General features: G+C 40.7%; 2 protein-coding genes across 2 annotated transcripts in view; one reads left to right on the forward strand and one right to left on the reverse strand.

The window, feature by feature from the left end:
* The window catches only part of slc24a3 (solute carrier family 24 member 3), a 70,371-nt gene extending 58,096 nt beyond the window's left edge, over positions 1 to 12,275 (forward strand). Inside the window, exons 8-17 of the mRNA XM_030442443.1 lie at positions 205 to 230; positions 377 to 430; positions 874 to 1,001; positions 1,728 to 1,888; positions 2,674 to 2,902; positions 4,535 to 4,701; positions 5,272 to 5,386; positions 6,097 to 6,209; positions 7,426 to 7,491; positions 7,679 to 12,275. Coding sequence (XP_030298303.1) covers positions 205 to 230; positions 377 to 430; positions 874 to 1,001; positions 1,728 to 1,888; positions 2,674 to 2,902; positions 4,535 to 4,701; positions 5,272 to 5,386; positions 6,097 to 6,209; positions 7,426 to 7,491; positions 7,679 to 7,828 — 1,209 coding nt within the window. The 3' untranslated portion in view covers positions 7,829 to 12,275. The remainder of the gene's footprint in view (positions 1 to 204; positions 231 to 376; positions 431 to 873; positions 1,002 to 1,727; positions 1,889 to 2,673; positions 2,903 to 4,534; positions 4,702 to 5,271; positions 5,387 to 6,096; positions 6,210 to 7,425; positions 7,492 to 7,678) is intronic.
* A 1,861-nt stretch (positions 12,276 to 14,136) lies between these two features.
* LOC115596539 (ras and Rab interactor 2-like) overlaps positions 14,137 to 20,049 on the reverse strand; it is a 39,232-nt gene continuing 33,319 nt past the window's right edge. The window contains exons 9-12 of the mRNA XM_030441722.1: positions 17,747 to 18,055; positions 17,473 to 17,604; positions 17,158 to 17,321; positions 14,137 to 16,681 (exon numbers count right to left, since the gene is read on the reverse strand). Of these exons, the coding sequence (XP_030297582.1) occupies positions 16,205 to 16,681; positions 17,158 to 17,321; positions 17,473 to 17,604; positions 17,747 to 18,055 (1,082 nt within the window). The 3' untranslated portion in view covers positions 14,137 to 16,204. The remainder of the gene's footprint in view (positions 16,682 to 17,157; positions 17,322 to 17,472; positions 17,605 to 17,746; positions 18,056 to 20,049) is intronic.

Below are 20,049 nucleotides of genomic sequence, written 5' to 3' on the forward strand. Positions count from 1 at the left end.
TTACGTGTAGTTCTATACTCAGTTTTACATATTCCTCTCTATAGGATTTGGCCCCAGGTGTTTCAACTGATTTTAAAAACTTACTAACTTATCTGTAACACCTTCATGTATCGCCAGTATGTGTGATTTAAACATCTGTATGACTCAAATATCATTCAAATATATGTTTTTCTCTTCTCTGTCATTTCCTCCTCGGTATTACAGTTCATATATGATGAAAAAGTGGTTTGGTAAGTCTTATTTTAATATGACTTAAGTATCGAGTGTTTGAAAATGAATCACAATAATCAGTGCCAGCAAAATCACAAAATTCACTCACAGCCTCAAAGTTGTTTATTCCTTCATTGGGTAAATTGATCTGATCTGTGTTTTCCAGGTGGGAAGCGCTCACGTTGATTCTGATGTATTTTGTCTACATTTTGATCATGAAGTAAGTCGTTAAGTTTGATTGATCACACAGATAGATTACATTCTGCCACCTACACCATGGCCAAATTGTAAATACGATATTGTTTTTTTTATTTTTTGTGTCTGGAAACAATGTTTTGGCACTTTCAGAGTCAGTTTACTGAACACCTTTCTGTGTTTGAGTATCAAACTATAATGATGATGAGGACACGGTGTCAGAGCCTGACAATAATGTACATCTTGCAGCCGGCCGGTTGTGAGTATTCTCTGTGGCCTGGGTAAAAATGGTGGTGTTTAGTGCTGATAGAAAACTTAAGAAAAAACAAAGACCACATTAAATAGAAATGGCCAATAAATAATTGAAACATTGATTTTGTGTGGAGTGCAGTCGGGCCCCGCAGCAGCTCAGTAAAACAAAACATGAATATTAGAACTGAACTGGATTTTACCCGACGTCTGTTTCAGGATGAACTCCTACATTGTTCGTTTTCTGGAGAGGCGGAAGAAGAACTCGTCCACGTTGAGAAACGGAGCGGCCAGTAACGCTGAACTAGATGATGGCTGTGATGCGACTGCAGTTCTACTTAAGAAAGGTAAACTTTTTAGTACTCTGGGAATCAACAGGTGGTTGCTACCTCATCCACAAATCGATCCATATATGTTTTACATTTTACATCTGTTTGTGTAGCAACAAACTAAGTAAGCATTATTCTGACAGCTCCTTCTCGGTACTTAACAATCAGACAAAAAAGTGAGCGCAAAAGGTTTATCGGAAGTGTTGAACTATTCCTGCAGCGACGATAGGGGGCGGCATATCCCCACTTTTCAGTGTTTAGATCAAAACCCTTTTTGTCAAGTATCTTATGTATTTCATTTGCTTCGTGGTTACTAATGTGGTTGATGGTTTACAGATTTCATAATTGTAAAAAAAAACAGGTCCAAACTTAGATTTTCTGCTTTCTTACCAGTTACCATAATTTAGTTTGTGTCTTTATCAGGACCATATTAATACCAATATATAATTATGAGCTTATGGTTATGATTTTATACTTGCTGCTCTCTTAGTCCTGCTGTCTCAACTAAATTGCATAATCAAGTAGAATTTTAATGCGAATTTATGTATTTTTTATTTTCATTAATGTTATATTGTTAACATAGGATTTTATTGTGTGCCGTGGATGTTAGAGCACAGACATTACAAGGTTTGAAATGTAGTAGACGGATGTGTTCCCTTGCAGTCATGTGCATTGTGTGATGCGTGTGTGTGTGTGTGTGTGTGTGTGTGTGTGTGTGTGTGTGTGTGTGTGTGTGTTGTACAGCAAACCACCACAGGAAACCGTCGGTGCTGATGGTAGATGAGCTGCTGTCAGCGTACCCCCACCAGCTGACCTTCTCCGAGGCCGGCATGAGGATCATGATCACCAGCCACTTCTCCCCCAGAACCCGACTCACCATGGCCTCGCGGATGCTCATCACCGAGGTGAGGGGTTTACTACAACTGGCGCATAGGCGCAGCACAACTCGGCTTTTGATTGAAAAAAAAAAAAAAGATCGCTGCCATTTCCAATTTGAAGCAGAATTCAGTGTGTTTTTGTGCAGGCAGGGAAAAGCGTTCTAGACAGCCCCTTTAACAAGGTAATCAGCTGCTGCACTGAGGCCCCAGCCTACAAATCAGCCTTGCCACTGATGAGTCTAGTGTGTTTTTATCTTTTTCTCATCAAGTTGTCAAGAAATGATGAGAAACTTGATTCTTTAACATGATCTGTCTCATTTGCTATTTTACATTGGAATAGAAAATCACAAAGACAATGTTGCAGCAGAAAACCTCACTTACTTGTAGTCCTCCTCAAATTAACACTAAATTCAAAGTGGCTGACTTTCTGTTCGGTCTGAGTCACTAAGAGACTATTTAATTGTGGTATCTTTTGTCTTTTTTTTTAATTTTGTCAGAGGCCCTATTGAGTCATGTGATCCTGAAACTCATATCAGATATCAGTTTGTGCTACTTCTGACAGGTGAACTATGTTTTGTGAGTTTTTGTAGCATCCTTAGCCCACCAGAACAACTTCCTGCCCATTAGCTTATAGCTAACTCTAAAACTAAGTAGCAGTGCAACGTTCCTGTCAAATAAACAAATAACTATGATTTTTTGTGCTTTCAATTTTAAGTGTTTTTAATCATTTTCTGTACTATAAAGGTAATTAGTGTTCAAGGTTTGATCAGGCTAATTCCATCAGTATGTTTGTCCAACTGTGTGTGATACAGAGACAGCGCCTAATCAACACGCGGACTCTGACCAATGGTGACTCCGACGTTCCAGCGAAAGGAGGAAGTAGGCGGGGCGTAGAAAACGGGCTGTCGGGGGCCGAGCGGGGCGCTCGCCAAGACGAGGCGGGCAATGAGACGGAGAACGAGGACAATGAGAACAACGAAAACGACGAGGAAGAAGAAGAGGAGGAAGGGGAGGGACCCTTCGTTCCCCACCAGTGCCCAGGTAGCTGCAGACGGTGCATCCGTGTTAATGTGTCTGTGTCGCTTCTGTTTATAGAAATAGTTGAGCGTCTCTTGAAATATAACTTGCTTTCTTCTCAGGAGTGACTGCTGTCACTGTGCTTGACTGGTGATTAACAAGAATCGGTTCCCATACGTGCCATTTTGAGACCCCTTCTTGTGATTCTTGTGACATTTGACGCATGTTTCTGGAATCTTTGGGTTAAGGTGGTGCAGGGGTGTGTTAACTTCTTGTGTTTGAGCTTCGGAGCAACCCTCTGCCCGTTCCTCCTTGGTTACATCCTCTTTCAAATCTGTTCTCAAAGCCTGCAGAATACTTTTTGAAGATTCTTTGCACTTGCTCACAAACAGATTGTATAATAAAGGCACACGTCCCTTGGCTTCTAAATGTTTTAAAGTGATGTCTTATAGAGTAGATAGAGGGGGGGAACTACAAACCATTGCACTGCCTGCCACCAAATGATAACCTGCATAACTGCGTCTGATAGGAGGTCGTGATTGGCAGGTTTGATTTGGTCAATAGCGAGGGTGATATTGACGCCCAGGGAAGTGAATACCAGTTTTGAAATTTGGAGGGTTAAGCCCCTCTGCCATAAACATTAGTACAGATTTGCTGTTGTTTATTATGCAACCTGAAAAGATGCCAAACGTACTTATCAGGTGAAGTGAGGTAGGCAGGGTTCATTCCAGACTGAAGCAAATCATAATTACGTCATCTGCGTACAGAGCTATTCGGTGCTTTTAGTATGGTTCTCAGTTAGCCTTTGTTTTATTTTGACACGGCGTTTGCACTTGCTCCATCAGAGGAACAGTCTCCATCCAGCAGTACAATCCTCACACATAGGCATATTTCAAACACAGCAAAAGGCTATCTGTGCTCAAAGTATTAAATAGAAAGGGTGAAACAGAAATTTCATCAGTATAAGTTGGATTGATTTGATCTGAATTTAGATAAAAACACAAACAATGTGATTAAATTAGTTTAACAAAAGCAGAACCACAACTCTGTTGATCATCTGCAAGACGATGGAAGAGTTAACTCTTACCAAATCAAGTGCATTTTGATCAAATTAAGTCTTCAGCGAAACAAGACGAATTTTGATAACATTTTATCAAGTCTTTTTGAATCACAGCATTTAACCAGTCCTATGTTCACCTGCGTCATGCCATGATATAAATCCTGCAAATCATATAACAGTGCATTAATTACACATGCATCAAATTCAAATGCATTCATATACATATGACCACAAACAAAGAAATGCATGTAGTCTGTCTCCAAATTTGCCTGAATCATATTTAAATACATGTTTATCGGACTGGAAAATGACTGTTTATTGTCAGTTTTAGAGGACAGCCTTAGTATAATTCAAGATTTAAAGTGTTTAACGTCATATGCACAGTAAGGAAACATGTTTCTCTGTACAATGAAATCCTTCCTTTGCTGTCCACAGAATGCCAACAATGTAAAAACGAAACATATTCAACAAAAATATACAAAATAAAGCAATTTTACAGGGCAGCATGAGGGCACAATAGTCCGTCTTTCTACCCGCCTTCTCTCCACACAGTCCGTCTCAGTCTTGACACTGTCTCTTCATGTGTGTGTTTGCAGCCGGTGTGTGTAACAAGCTGAAGTGGCTGCTGGCCTGGCCCCTGTGTCTGCTGCTGTACTTCACCGTCCCTAACTGCTCCACACCTCGCTGGGACAACTGGTTCATGCTGTCCTTCGCATGCTCCACCCTGTGGATCGCCGGCTTCTCGTACATCATGGTGTGGATGGTGAGTGAAGGGGGGGGGGGGCAAACTGACAGAGATGTTTTCCTTCATCTTTAATATCTCCAGCAGCAGTTAATATGTGAATTTAGCATGTGTCCTTTGAGTTTGAAGGAAGGTACGCTGAGGAAATACATGATTTATTAGCAAATTGCCAATCCTTCTAAAAAAGTTTTAGAAAATTAAGTAACATTAAAAGAGCAGCAGTTGTAAAACTAACACCGCGCTATTACATTGTGTATGATCATATTGTATATATATATCTTGTAGTCTAGGGACAATTTTTCTGGTATTTTTGTATTGAAATAAAAAAAGTTGAATAGGCAACTTTTATTGTATAAAGGTAGGCTATATGTTAGAATTTTATTTGAAAACATTAACAAGAATTATCAACAGCTAACAAACTAGCCCCGTTAACTGTGGCTTATTTAGGGATTTGCTGCACACAAAGCAACGCTAGCGGTTTTTTTTTTCTCCCTTGTTTTGTTTATCTCACGCATGCAGCGAGGACACACAAGGACACGGGCCAAAGTACAAGTGGTCACAGTCTGTCTCTGTCTTTTCCTTTCCGGTTAGGTGACTGTGATAGGTTTTACACTCGGTATCCCAGATGTCATCATGGGCATCACCTTCCTGGCAGCCGGCACCAGCGTCCCAGACTGCATGGCAAGCCTAATAGTGGCACGACAAGGTAATTGCGCACACACACGCAAAGTGGCAGATTGCTAGGCTATTATTTGACACAAACACACACACGCACACACACCTACGGTCTGATGGGAGGGCAAACAGCAGACTCAAAGTGAAGCCACAATCAAAGAGGGGAGGAGATGACAGAGACAGAGGTGGGCTGGGGCGGGGGCGGTGGTTTGGGTGGGTTAAGATTGCAGGCCTGTCATCTTTTTCAGCTGTCCCTCTTCTGTACCCGTGGCGAGGCTGTAAAAGAAGAGGGGGGGTTGGCGAGGGAAAGACAGCCCAACGGGGTCCCTCCCTCCACCCTTTCATCTGTGTTTATTCTTGCTCCTGTCATCAAATATTTAAACGGTTCTGTCTGTCTGCGTGCGACGGCTCACTGAGAGATGCACCCTCGCCACCGCAGTTTGGTCGTCCATTGTTCACTTTGTAGCTGCTGGCTCTTCATCACGACAACGTTGTTTTGTTTTTGTTTTTTTGGGGGGGGGGGCGTCAGCCGGACAGATTGCTCCACTGATCTCATCTGTATCGACCCACCTCTGTCCCACCCAGTAGCATCCTCCCCACCCTCAAACGCCACACACCCTGTCTACCTTCCTGTCTCCTTGTTGCCCACTCACTTTTCCTTTCATGCCCCCTAAGTACCTTTCTTTTCCTGTCCTCTATGTTTCTGCTGTTTTACAACACCGTCTCTGTGTGGCTGTTCAGGAATGGGAGACATGGCGGTGTCCAACTCCATCGGCAGTAACGTGTTTGACATCTTGGTGGGGCTTGGACTCCCCTGGTCCTTGAAGACCCTGGCTATCAGCTATGGCACTGATGTAAGTATCACATCCTCAATGTACTGAACACTCCTTCATCTCAGGGTCGCACCATGACTTTTTCTTTTTTTGTTTCAGCAGTAATTTATGTGGTTTTTATCTTCCCATGTATTTCCAGCACCTCGCATCATCTGAGGCATGATGGTTTTTGTAGTGTCAGAACTCAAAACATTTGTATGACTAATGGAATTAAAGGGTTATTGCACAAATTCTGCACATTAAAGTGTGTTTACAGGTCTTGGGGGGGTCTTACTGCATATGTGGAAAAAGTAGTATAAAGCCTTTTGTGGCTTCAGAGGAAGCTGCATGCAATATATGTATATACGTATATACATTTATATACGTATATATATATATATATATATATATATATATATATATATATATATATATATATATATATATATATATATATATATATATATATATATGAGATAACATGTTTGCAGATCACATCTTACAGTCCACAGCTTGGATCAGGGACACTGGGGACACACCAGCATTCCGACACAATCATCTTTTAATTTAAAATCAGTGCCACAGTGTACAGGAACAAACAAGGCGGAGTTGTGTTTAACTGTGTCTGTACACTTTAGCTAGAAGCTGAACAGATAAGATACACGTCAGATTTCTTTCAAGTTTTTACATTAAGTTTTCTGCGGTGATGAAACACAGCTGCTGATGAAATAAGTGAGACATTATGATAACAACAGAAAAGAGAAATAAGCATGAACAGAGGCTGTCATGGAGATAGTATGGTAATAATTGTGTGTGTGTGTGTGTGTGGGTGTGGGTGTGGGTGTGGGTGTGTGTGTAAGAGAGAGAGAGAATGAGTGTGGAATTAGTTGCTGACTTACTGCTGTGATAAAGAGATCAGCTGGGTTTTATACTGCGCATCTCAAATGATAAACACAAAGAAATGAGCTTTGATGCAACAAAGTACTCTTTGCCAGATTTGTTTTATTTTGCAAAAATCATTAAAAGTCGTTGAACAAGCTTGAGAACAATACCCTGCTGCTGGCATAAGGGATTGATTGCGGAGACATCTCATTGCTGCAAGATGAGCCAGCTGTGGTCCTGAAAGGAGAAGCATCAGAGCAGCGTTAAGTTTCACAGTGTGATCAAAGAATAGTTGCCAAAATGTCTCTTTTTTTCCTCCTTTTTTTCTACTTCCTTTCTTTTTAATTGTGACGTCTCGCACGTTATCTTGTCGCAGATCAAGCTCAACAGCAAAGGACTGATCTTCTCTGTGGGGCTCCTGCTCGCATCTGTGTTTATAACTGTGAGTATACAACAGAATGTGTCGGCACATAAGCAGGACCGTCTGACAGAGTTCTGTGTTTTCTCCATGTGTTTTTGTTTTTATTCTCAAACTGTCTATTGATCTGTTTACCTGCCTGTCTCTCCACCCACCTGTCTCACTCCCTCCCTGCCTGCCTGTCTGCCCGTCTGCCTGTCTGTCTGTCCAGGTACTGGGAGTTCACCTAAACAAGTGGACTTTGGACAAGCGTCTGGGTTTCACCTGTCTCCTCCTCTACTCCGTCTTCCTGTGCTTCTCCTGCCTCATCGAGTACAACATCTTCACCTTCGTCAACCTGCCGACCTGCCGGGATGACTGAGACGCATGCTCGCACACACACACACTGATGTACATACGTGCACACGCACTCACACTAGAAGTGGTGTTTGCAAAGGGATTCCAAGCAAGGTATTAAATGCTGTACACAGTGACGAGAACCAGAAAGTATATTTCTAAATTTAGGGCAAATGCCATTTGACACTGGTCTGATTCACACTCTTCTGTGAGAGGAGTTCCCACTCTGCTCTTTTTTTTTTTTTTGGCCCGTTTTTATGCCCTTCTTTCTGCTGAGTGCAATATGGAGCTGCTCTGGTGTTCAGGTCAGGACCAGAGTGTGGCATTGAGTTCAGGAGCAGAGATGGAAATCACTGACTCGTTACAAGCCGGGACAGCACTGAGGACAACGACTGCGACAACAAAGGAACTTTGTCCGACTCCTGCTTGAAACTCCCTGTGTTTAGGTGTGTACGTTTTCAATGTTTACTAGCTGCAATCCTCTCCTGAGAGGAAAGGCAGGTCCTTTAGTTCTACTAGCTGAGAGTAATAACGATAAAAGCAATGTTGTAAACGGGTGGGAGGGTGTAGATTTAGCGCTGTGGTACAGATAATGGAAATTTGTCATGGTAAATAGAATTAGGGCAACAAGTCGAAGTCTCGAGGCACAAAACATAATCTGTTATGCAGATGAGCACATTTTTCAAACTCCCATTATAGGACTTTTTATATTTCCATTATGTGATCTGTAGAGTGTTTTCCAATTATATGATGACCCACACACACACACATACACAGAGAGAGAACCAGGGCATTATTCAGTCACCTTTTTTAGAAATTGACTTCAATAGCCTCACAGCTGTAGCTTCTGTGTTTTGTATTTGAGATTAATTAGCTTTACGTTAGCTTTATGGAGAGTCCTTTTGTAAATAGCACACCTGTGTATGACCCAGATGTCATATTTATTATTTATTCGTGTCTTACGCACATTTCTCAGCTGGAGCTGGAGGTCACGAAAATTTATGGGACCCAGTGTTGCTGAAATCCACACCTAAGATCGTTTCAGACGACCACTTGTGTACAAACAAGCACAATTTCCTCTGAAGGGTTGAGTTTGTTCATGACTCGATTTAGTTACCAGGTGTGTCCGGATGTTTTAAAAAATAAAACACACACACACACAATTTGAACTTGCACTGAAGAGCTTAAATTAGCTACGCAGGGAGACTGCAACTGTTCCTCCTCCTAATGCGTGCTGATTATAAGGATAGCATCCTTGTGAAATGACGCAGGTTTGTATGAGATTAGCATATCAAGGTTTTAAAGGTTGTGGGGTTTTTTTGGGGGGGGGTCATTGTTGTGGTGAGACGGGCCACTGCTTTCTCTCTTCTCAAAGACACTGACCAAATAGACTCAAAACAGTGGTGGCATTATTTTAAAACAGCAGCCGAGCAAGTTGGACGAGATATTTCCTCTGTGGTGGATGGATGTCCTATTCCCCCCCCCCCCCCTCCCGTGTTCCCAAAGAGGAGGCGAGGTGTCTACGTGGTAGTATTGTAGGAGTCAAGATGCAATATAGAGCATCAGTACTTTTTATCCCAGCGCAGATACTTTAACGTTGGGGTATCGACTTTATTTTTATCCAGGAGTTCTTTGTATTTTGTAATACCTACTGTCTAGACTTGTCCATATATGGTAGGTTTGTGGTACTTAAATATTCCTACTAGTTTTTAGAGCATGTGCAATGTGGTTTGTGAACCCTACAGCTGATTTTTATTCCACTACGGAGGAGAGGCAAAGCCAGCGACGTCATGCTATTTCTCAAAGACTTCCAGCGAGCGCTCGTCTGTCAGGGCCTGTTGATTCTCACACAGTGTCCATCAAAATGTCAGCTGTTCCTCCAGATACCTTCATTTGAAATGTCAAGTGCCCCACTCAATTTTTTTTGTTTTTTTTTTCCTCATTGAGGGAAGACATGTCTGATTTGTTTCAGGTGAACTTTAATTTATTGATCAGTATTATTAAATCTGAGAGATACTGTCTTTCGATTGTTAAACATTAATTGATGTGTGTGTGTGTGTGTGTGTATATATATATATATATATATATATATATATATATATATATATATATATATATATATATGTGTGTGTATGTGTATATACAGACACACATCTAACATATTTATTTCTTCCAGAGACACAGGCAGAGTACTTTGTGCTATCACCGGAAAACAGGGTTTAAATGTGTTTTGAATCTTCTGTAATGCAATAACTATAAGCTTACAAATGTGTAAATATGCCGATTTATTGATCAAAAACAAATTTATAATAGTTTAAGTAGATGTATTCAAGTTGTAAATGCTGTCTCTCAATATGTGGCACAGCTCGTCACTCTTTATGAAAGTATTTATCTGTGACTATACAAACAATCAAAACAGGACTGTTATTAACACACAGAGCCCTACAACCATCATCATGGCCAGTTCTGCCTCACAGCATATTTATAGCCCTAGTAAGCTGTACTGTTTGGATTAGTATCAAATACTGTAGATTCTGGTTTTAATGTCTGCCATGAGGGCGACCTTGATATTTAGAATCTGAGGTAATAATTGTCTTTATCACAGGCGTGTCATATCAGGGTAGAAATGTTGCTGCACCTCAGTAAAACATTTGTTTTATGGTCCTATAATTTCCCTGAAAGAACTATGTGTTTTCTAGGTAAAACTATAATAATATATGAGACAGTATACAAAGAATGTAGTTCATGTAAAAAAAACATTAACATCAAACGAGTGACAAAACTAAAAATAATCATGGTTACTAAAAGTGATGAGATTCTAAGTCAAATGTTTGACTGAAGTCAAAATTATAAGACTCAACTGTTCCAACATTATGAGGTGGTAAGTCAAATTTTGAAGTTATTTAAATGAAAATAATGACATACTAAAATGTTGTGAATGCTGCTTAAGTCAAAATCATGACCCATAATTTGAGTGTATATATATATATATATATATATATATATATATATATATATATATATAAAATATACATAACATTTATTTTTTTCAATTTGCATCTTCGACTTACTATATCATAGTTTTGACTTGGTGTCTAAGAAATCTCGGATCATCATGAGCTATGTTATGTTCTTAATTCCAATATTTGTTTTTCATTTCCTAGCAGAAATGCATTCTCAGAAAGAACTGCTATTACCTTGATGGAAAACCTCCCGTAAATCCATTAAACCCAAACAAATATTTCTTTAGAATTGGGAGCGTAATTCATCATATTAACTGCTAGACAATTTTACATATTTGCCTTTTCATCCAACCTGCTGAGCAATGACTCGGTCAAGTCAGCAGTTATTGATTGGAAGTTGAGCACTGTCTCTGTTTTAATTTCTTTCTAGGAAATTGTTAGGAAGCCATGTGACCAATGAATTAAAGTGTTAACCAATATTTTTTATCTGTCACCATTCCCAAAATGCTGATGATTGTTGGTCCACACACTCTATTTTAAAAACACCAACAGTTGATGTATTTTATACAAATAAGAAGTGGATCTTTAAGAATTTGTATTGCAGCATCCTGGCTGAAACCAGTGAATCACTTGCCACAAGCTCTGGTCTTCCCATTGTTGGTCGGGTGACGACATATATTTACTCTACGTCATACAATATGCTGACTGCTGACAAATAGTCATTACGAGGCATGTGTCATCCTTTTTGGAAGTATGATCAGTATCTTTTTGACCCAGGGCATTTTTTTCAGTTTATCATATATCAGAAGATATCATGCACTTTACCATTTAACAACTGATTCTACAGATTATTTGGTTCAATACGTTATGTGCTGCTATTCACTGCAAGTAACTTACACCTAAACATAGGGTACCATGTCTTTAAAACTAACCAAACTACACAAAGACGCTCATGTTTTGAAAAGAGTCGTCTTGTAGAGGAGATTTCTAAATAATTTGTGATATTCACATGGGTGATATTGCTGATGTACATATGTATATAGATAGGTGTAAATGTATTATATATTTTTTGTCTCAATCTGTATATCTGTTGAATATATTTTCATAGATCCTAGGTCTCCCTCGTACTCCCCTTTGTTTTGATGTGTTTGAGACCTCTGAAACTATTGTCCTTTGTTTACTCGCATGGAGATATTTCAATATAATAAATTATTTATGGTAAATCTTCATGTACTTTGGGATGACAGTCCAATGAGTTTTCTGACGGCACTGGATTTAGTTTGAACTGGATATCCTAGATGACTGCATGCTTGTGGCTAGCATAGGATGTAAGAGATGGAGAGTGAGTGTTTGCAGACGATGCGTTTCTCTACGTGTCCAAGCTTTACCTCTTTCTACACAAGGAACTTTTCAAAAGAATGGTTTACTTTGTGTTTAGATGTTTCAAATGTAATTTTAGAGATCATTTTGCTACCTGAGCATTAATAAAGTTGTCTTTGCTTAAGGTAACACAAGCGTCATCATTCAGAGCGTTTTTGCAGGACCCACAAACTCACACATGCATGCAAAAACATACCTATAGGGGTTGACCACTCCCTTTACATATACCATTCAATCGTGCCCATTGGGGCAACCACATTGCCCCAGTGAGCTGTACACTGTACGGCCCCTTCTGTCCTCTGTCCATGTTGCTTCAGTGAAAAAAAATGTGATCTTCATAATCTCTTTAACTTACAGATCAAAAAAAGGGTAACACCATGTAACACCAAGATTGTTGACTGTTGTACTTTGAGTAATAGCAGTAAACTAAAACGACAAAAGTTATTGAGTCCAATGACCAGCATTAGTTTTAACATAATTTGGAAACAGGAAGTTATCAAACTTTGATTTTCTACCTGACAAGCTGGTTTCTAAATTTGTAATTTGAGGATGATCACCAAAGGACAGGACTGTGCAGCCCTCTTCATTGACCTATCTAAGGCCTTTACTGTCAAAACACAATTTCTAAAAGAAAACTATCAGTCTGTATTGGTTCTAAACCTACTTAACTAATAGAACCAGCTATAGGAGCAGATGAGGTGAGGCCCACCCTCTAGGTGGTTAAACCATGTTTTACCAGGGCTCTATTCTGGGACATCTGCTGTTTACTCCCTATATAAATGACATTGCTATGGAATTGCAAAATTTTCTCATTCACCTATATGCAGATGACACAATATTATATTCCTCAAAATAAGAGCATGTATATGATATTTGCAAGAACAAACACTGAACTCAAAAAGCTACAACTTTCTACTGTATACAATGTAAATATTGAACATGTAAGTACAGTTAGGTGTTTGGCTAGATCATGATTTTGTCTTTTAGGTCACATATTTCAAAAATAACAGGCAAACTTAAACCTAAAATTGGCTTTCTTTATAGGAATAAAAACCTGCCTTACCTTGCTCAATAGAACGAAGATTGTGCAGGCAACAATATTGCCAGCATTGGACTATGGAGACACACTTTATTCTCACGCACCAGTCTAAGTCTTGAAGCCATTGGATGCTATCTGTCATACTGCACTGCATTTTATTGCAGGTGCTGGGATTCAAACACACCACTGTGTCCTGTATATCACTGTTGGTAGGCCCTCTCTGGGTAAGCGGAGGACACAACACAGCATACTTTTTATTTATAAAGCACTAGTTGTAAAACTTCCCATGTGCCTGAATAATGTGTCGACAACCAATAACCTGTGACATGCAACTAGATCTCCAGACTGGATCACGCCAAAAGCGCCAAGGTATTCGGACGGAATATGGGAAGGCTGCCTTTAGTATTGCTGCACCCATTATGTGGAGTAACTTTTAAAGTAAGGCCAAGTTTGCAGTTGTTTTTAATGGTGCACAGATGTGTTGAGTTATAGGCTTGTACTGCATGTATGCATGCTCAAGAATGTATGTAAACATGAAGAACATTATATCTGTCGATTTCCTTTTTGCATGTTGTTGCAGGCCACCCCTTGAAAAGAGACATCTGTCTCAGTGGTTCTGTTTGTTCTGTTTTGCAGTGCTTTGATAGAAGGTGCTCCCAATGCATTTTGTATTCTAGTTGTTATACTTATTAATTATTATCATGTTCTTGTATATCTTTTGTGATGAGATGCTTAAACTTTGTTGATGCCATGTGGGGAAGTGTTTTGTGTTGCGTCAGACTCTGATCTGTTATTCATTTACACCCGAGATGATAGATGATAGTACAGCAGCACTCTGAACCACTGGTACTGTATGGAAATGTGAGGTGTGAGCACCCTCTAGTACTGAAGGTCTGCTACAACAGGGCTTAACACAACCGCTTTCATCAAATACAAACATGAAGCCAGGCATTTAATTACATTTTCAACATTTATTAAGTGCAGAAGAATATTCATGATATCATCAAATGACCGATTTCTTTCACCACAAAGAATAGTTTAGACATAGAAAAGTTATTCTGTGAAAATCCCCGCACAGAGACACATAAATACTCACTTTGCTTCATAAAACAAAGTTAGATTAACAGTAACATCAGTACGAGTCAATTCATACTTGGAAAATACATGGGATATAAATGATATACGTGCATGGTACAGGTTACATACAGATGATGTATGACGTTAATGCTACTTCACTGCCTCCCAAAAAAGCTCCCAGGTTTCCTTCAGCTACATCACTTTTCAGTTCCCTCTCTACCAGCCTCACTCAGACATCCGATGATGTAAAACAGGAATGAATGAATGAATGAATGTGTTATTATTCAATACACTCAGTAAATAAACAGCATATCAATTTGATTTCCCAACTGCTAAAACCTTTACAATTCACAAGAACATTTCAAGTATTTATTTTGAGTGACAGTACCAAACTCAACACTGATGAGAACTATATTTGTGTGCCCTTCTCATTAACATTAAGAGTCCTGTCCACTGTAGCCTTGCATATCTTTGTCTTTCCAAATATCTCCAAGAGCCATACAGCATGTTTCACTGTGCGACCTCAGACCAGCTTTTAAGTCCACATATATGTTTCTTTTTTTTTTTACCAACATAAAAACCTTTATTATTTGTCACTGTTACAGAGACTTGTCAATAATTATAACATGGCAGCCGGCCATAGTTGTCCCTCAGTCACATATCGTCAATCTGAATGGAAAAGATGCCCTTTAACAAGCAAAATCGATCAGGTAAGATATCTAATCATATATCATATCACCAGGATAATCAGTAAATATATAAATGAATGTTACATTTTAAACACTAGCAGACCTGCCTGTTTCGAACAACACACTTAAACTACATGCAAGAATATTTTACAAATTGCTACACTATTTTACACACTTTTAAAATGTTAATCCTTGAGATTACTTTATTAAAATGCCACTTTACATGTACAAATATAGGTTACTACCCTCCACTGATAATGTTGGGGTCCACCTGCAAATACGCACTCTTGTGCACAGGAAATGGTGCATGTCGAAAGCACAGAGAAGTCCAACGGCTGTGGCTCATCAGCCAGTGTTTGATAGATTTGATGAAGAAATACAGTCATTGGATTATCGTCCAATTTGGTTATTAAGGTATTTTTTTAAGGTTGTAGATGTAAGACAGAGTTCCTCCTCTTTGTCTTCTGAATTCATTTTGTTTGTCAGGAGTACTGATTCACGCCTGAAGCCACTAATGTTTAAAATTAAAATTGAAATATAAAATATAACATTGCTATAAGCACCACCCGCCACTGGGTGTCACCAAACCATCAAAACATATCAAGGATTAACAGTTTCAAAACACAAACATCATTGTGTCACAGTTTACCAGCAACTGTGACAAATAAATCATAGTTAAACCTATCACCAAAATAAACTATCTGCTGTATATTTAAAGTGATTGATCGACGATTAGTCTCACATGTATCTGAGATGTGATTTCCCTCTACATACCCTAAAAGGTAATGACAAGAACAGCTCACCCTGAATCAGCACCTGAAGGACGCCGAACACAATGTAGTGTTCATGTGCTCTTTACACTTTACTTCATGTCCGACGTGGAATGTGTTCAGACTTTAAGAGCTGTGTCCTGCAAAGTGTTGCTCTGATGCCAAGCTAGAGCCAAGGAAGGATACAAAAAAACTCCAGTTCTCTCACTTCCTTCCCTGCTTTCTTCTTTTCCTCTTTCAGCTGTGTTTGTCAGACAAAACTTTCCAGCAGGCGGATGTTCACCGAGACACACGTGTCATCAAAAGGAGAAGTCAGGCTTTGTAAAGACTGGCTCGGCACTGGGGACATCTTTTTTCCCCAACTGTCAACATGCTTATTCTTTGAAGTCTCATGGTAGCATGTTTGTTAGAGATAATGGGCGACAGTGCCGCAGCTGGGGGACAAAGACACTGTTCAAACTCTCAGTCGGCCCCCTGCTACAGTCACACAGATATTGTGTTGCCGTTGAGGTGGCTGGGCGGCAGGCTGAGGCTCAGAGTAGGACTGAGGCCTGAGCTCGGTGTGGGCTGGGGGGATGGGGCTGACGGGTCTGTGCTGAGGTCATTCAGGTTGGCCTGGGGGTCAGAGGTCACAGTGAGGTTGTTGAGGTTGGGTGTAGGATCGGGGAGAGCCGATGATAAGGTGTTGCTGTTGGCCACGCGCCGGAAGACAAAGTGAAAGGGAGTGGCCTGCGAGCGGCTGTGGAGCTCTGCCTTGATCTTCTGAGGGTGGGTGTCCAGTGCCAGCTGCTGGCTGCTGCCTTCCATCACCAGGAACAGGCCGTAGTTCTCAGGGTCTGACACTTTAAACTTGTAGGCACACAGCTGACACACCTCCTCCACAGTGCTGTAAGGCTGGACCTGCAGGGTCTTGGCTGTACAGCCACTGTCCAGCTCCTGCAGCGCCACCCGTAGGTAGTTCTGAAAAAAAAGGACGAATAGATAAATAATGTGGCTCTGTCACACACCGAACACTATTTCTGGGGAAAGACAATTATGCCTGAAGCAGAACTTTTTTCCGGCAAATTATGTATTGTATCTGCCATTCAACAATCTTTGATGCTCATGATGATCACAGCCAGTTTTAGTGGACTAGAGACCCTCCTCACCAATGTATTCAAAGGTTGGACTGCTAAAATGGTTTCATCATACAAATAGAGAAATGGATCCTTGTAAGAACTAATTCTCTGAAAATAATTCTTTACTATGTGGGGACACTTACAAGTTACTTTGCAGTTACAAGTAGTGCAAAGTAGTTTGTTTGAATAATTTATTTTATTGGCAATCAGATTTAAAAAGAATAAAATCAGACCAGTACTCCAGTTGATCCATGATTTACTGATCCTTTGTAAATTTACTACTGATTGAAGAAGACATTTAAAGGCGACTGTTTTTACCTGGAAGTCATCAATAGACGGGGCAGAGCGCTGGGTGGTGCGTCGGCGGTGCCACTGGTGGAGTGTGTCTCTGGTTTCAGAGCTCAGCACTCGGGCAGCCTGCTCCTCCTGGAAGTTCCTGATCAGGGACATAGCTCCGTAGGCGCTGGTCAGGTAGTAGCCACCTGCTCATGAACACAGAGAGGCAGAGGGTTGAGTAAATGTAAATAGATGGTTAAAGGCAAATCTTCTTGGCTTAATTTGCATTGTTCCAAAGGTATTTTGCATTTTGTTCGGAGTGTGGATTGTTTATGGTGGAGGTTTAGACGAACAGACCTTCTCCGTGGAGCAGTGCGGGGTCCAGCAGCTCCATCATGTACAGGATCTCATTGTCCAGCTGGGGCATGTCGCACTGGGCCAACACATATGTCAACATGGGCAGGAAGTCATCAGCGCCATACAGACGACCTGTGAAACAGACGGAGCAGGAAGGTGAGATCTCAGGCTTTTAATTTCTTAATTTGGTACTTTTTACAGATGTTCATCTCTATTAATTGATTTGAGGATTATTTATTGTGGGTTTTTTGCAGGTAACTGATAGAACATTCACCTGAATTGTCCTCCATTATGGTGTAGATGAGTTTGCAGACTCTCAGTAGCATGGTGACCTTCTTCTCAGGGGAGTACAATTTACTCATGGTGTGGAACTTGTGCTTGATCTTCTCTATGGCCACAGGGTCCGGGGGCAGAGCGTCAGCCACACCCATTTCCTGTGGCTGCCGGGCCTTTGCTAATGACAGGTTCTCCTTCAGCTCCTGCCATGCCCCGCTGCGCACTTGGAACTCCTGCAGGGCCACATTCACCACAGGTCTCAGGGGCTTCAGGATGCACTTGTGCAATGCCTTCTCCAGGACTCGGTCTGAGGAGAAGAGGAGGACACAGGCAAGTTATTTCACATGGGTTTGTTTATAGTTATTTTTTTAATTTAACTCTGTTCTGCTCACACTGCGAACCATCAATCACAATCATTTTTGTTCAGTTTATCAAACAAAAGGCCTACTTTGATTGTTTGATTAAATGCACGCCTCTACAAACTGACCCCAATAATTTTAGAATGACAAATTCATTCCAAACAGAGCTATTCGAGTTATCCAGAAGCAGCGCGAAATCACAGCAGCGCGAGACCACAGAGCCTGAACCTTTGCCCGCTGGACATGTACTAAAGAACTCAGAAACCCTGCTGACAATCTCTGAATCTAATTAGGTCTGTGTGCAGACATTTGCATATATCAAGGAAGTGAACTGCCACTCCTGTGTTTGTTTAATATCTGCAGTATGATCAAATTCTATCCTCAGATAACAGCGCCATAAAAAAGGTCCATAGATCGCACTGATTGGTAAATCTACAGTGCATACGGAAAGTATTCACAGCACTTCACTTTTTCCACATTTTGTTATGTTACAGCCTTATTCCAAAATGGATACATTTCATTTTTTTCCTCAAAATTCTACACAAAATACCCCATAATGACAACTTAAAAAAAGTTTGTTTGAGATTTTTGCAAATTTATTAAAAATAAATAAATAAAGAAATCACTTGTACATAAGTATTCACAGTCTTTGTGATCAAGCTCAAAATTGAGCTCAGTTGTATTCTGTTTCCACTGATCATCCTTGAGATGTTTCTACAGATTAATTGGAGTCCACCTGTGGTAAATTCAGTTGATTTGACATGATTTGGAAAGGCACACGCCTGTCCATATAAGGTCCCACAGTTAACAATGCATTTCAGACCACAAAACAAGCATGAAGTTGAAGGAATTGTCTGTAGACCTCCGAGACAGGATTGTCTCAAGGCACAGATCTGGGGAAGGGTACAGAAAAATTTCTGCTGCTTTAAAGGTCCCAATGAGCACAGTGGCCTCCATCATCCGTAAATGGAAGAAGTTTGGAACCACCAGGACTCTTCCTAGAGCTGGCCATCCCTCTAAACTGAGTGATTGGGGGAGAAGGGCTTTAGTTAGGGAGTAGCAATAACCCGATGGTAATTCTGACAAAGCTCCAGGGTTCCTCTGTGGAGAGAGGAGAACCTTCCAGTAGGACGACCATCACTGCAGCACTCCACCAGTCAGGCCTGTATGGTAGAGTGGCCAGACAGAAGACAGTGGCCACTCCTTAGTAAAAAGGCAGATGGCAGCCCGCCTGGAGTTTGCCAAAAGGCACCTGAAAGACTCTCAGACCAAGTTCTCTGGTCTGATGAGACAAAGATCAAGCTATTTGGCGTGAATGCCAAGCGTTATGTTTGGAGAACACCAGGCACTGCTCATCACTTGGCCAATACCATCCCTACAGTGAAGCATAGTGGTGGCAGCATCATGCTGTGAGGATGTTTTTCAGCGGCAGGAACTGGGAGATTAGTCAAGATTGAGGGAAAGATGAATGCAGCAATATACAGAGACATCCTGGAAGAAAACCTGCTCCAAAGCGCTGTTGACCTCAGACTGGGGCGAAGGTTCATCTTTCAACAGGACAACGACCCTAAGCACACAGCCAAGATATCGAAGGAGTGGCTTCAGGACAACTCTGTGAATGTCCTAGAGTGGCCCAGCCAGAGCCCAGACTTGAATCCCATTGAACATCTCTGGAGAGATCTGAAAATGGCTGTGCACCGACGCTCCCCATCCAACCTGATGGAGCTCGAGAGGTTCTGTAAAGAGGAATGGGCAAAACTGACCAAAGACAGGTGTGCCAAGCTTGTGGCTTCATATTCCAAAAGATCTGAGGCTGTAATTGCTGCCAAAGGTGCTACAACAAAGTATTGAGCAAAGGCTGTGAATACTTATGTACAAGTGATTTCTTTGTTTTTTATTTTTAATAAATTTGCAAAAATCTCAAACAAACTTTTTTTAAGTT

The sequence above is a fragment of the Sparus aurata genome, chromosome 15, assembly GCF_900880675.1.
Source record: "Sparus aurata chromosome 15, fSpaAur1.1, whole genome shotgun sequence".
NCBI lineage: Eukaryota > Metazoa > Chordata > Actinopteri > Spariformes > Sparidae > Sparus > Sparus aurata.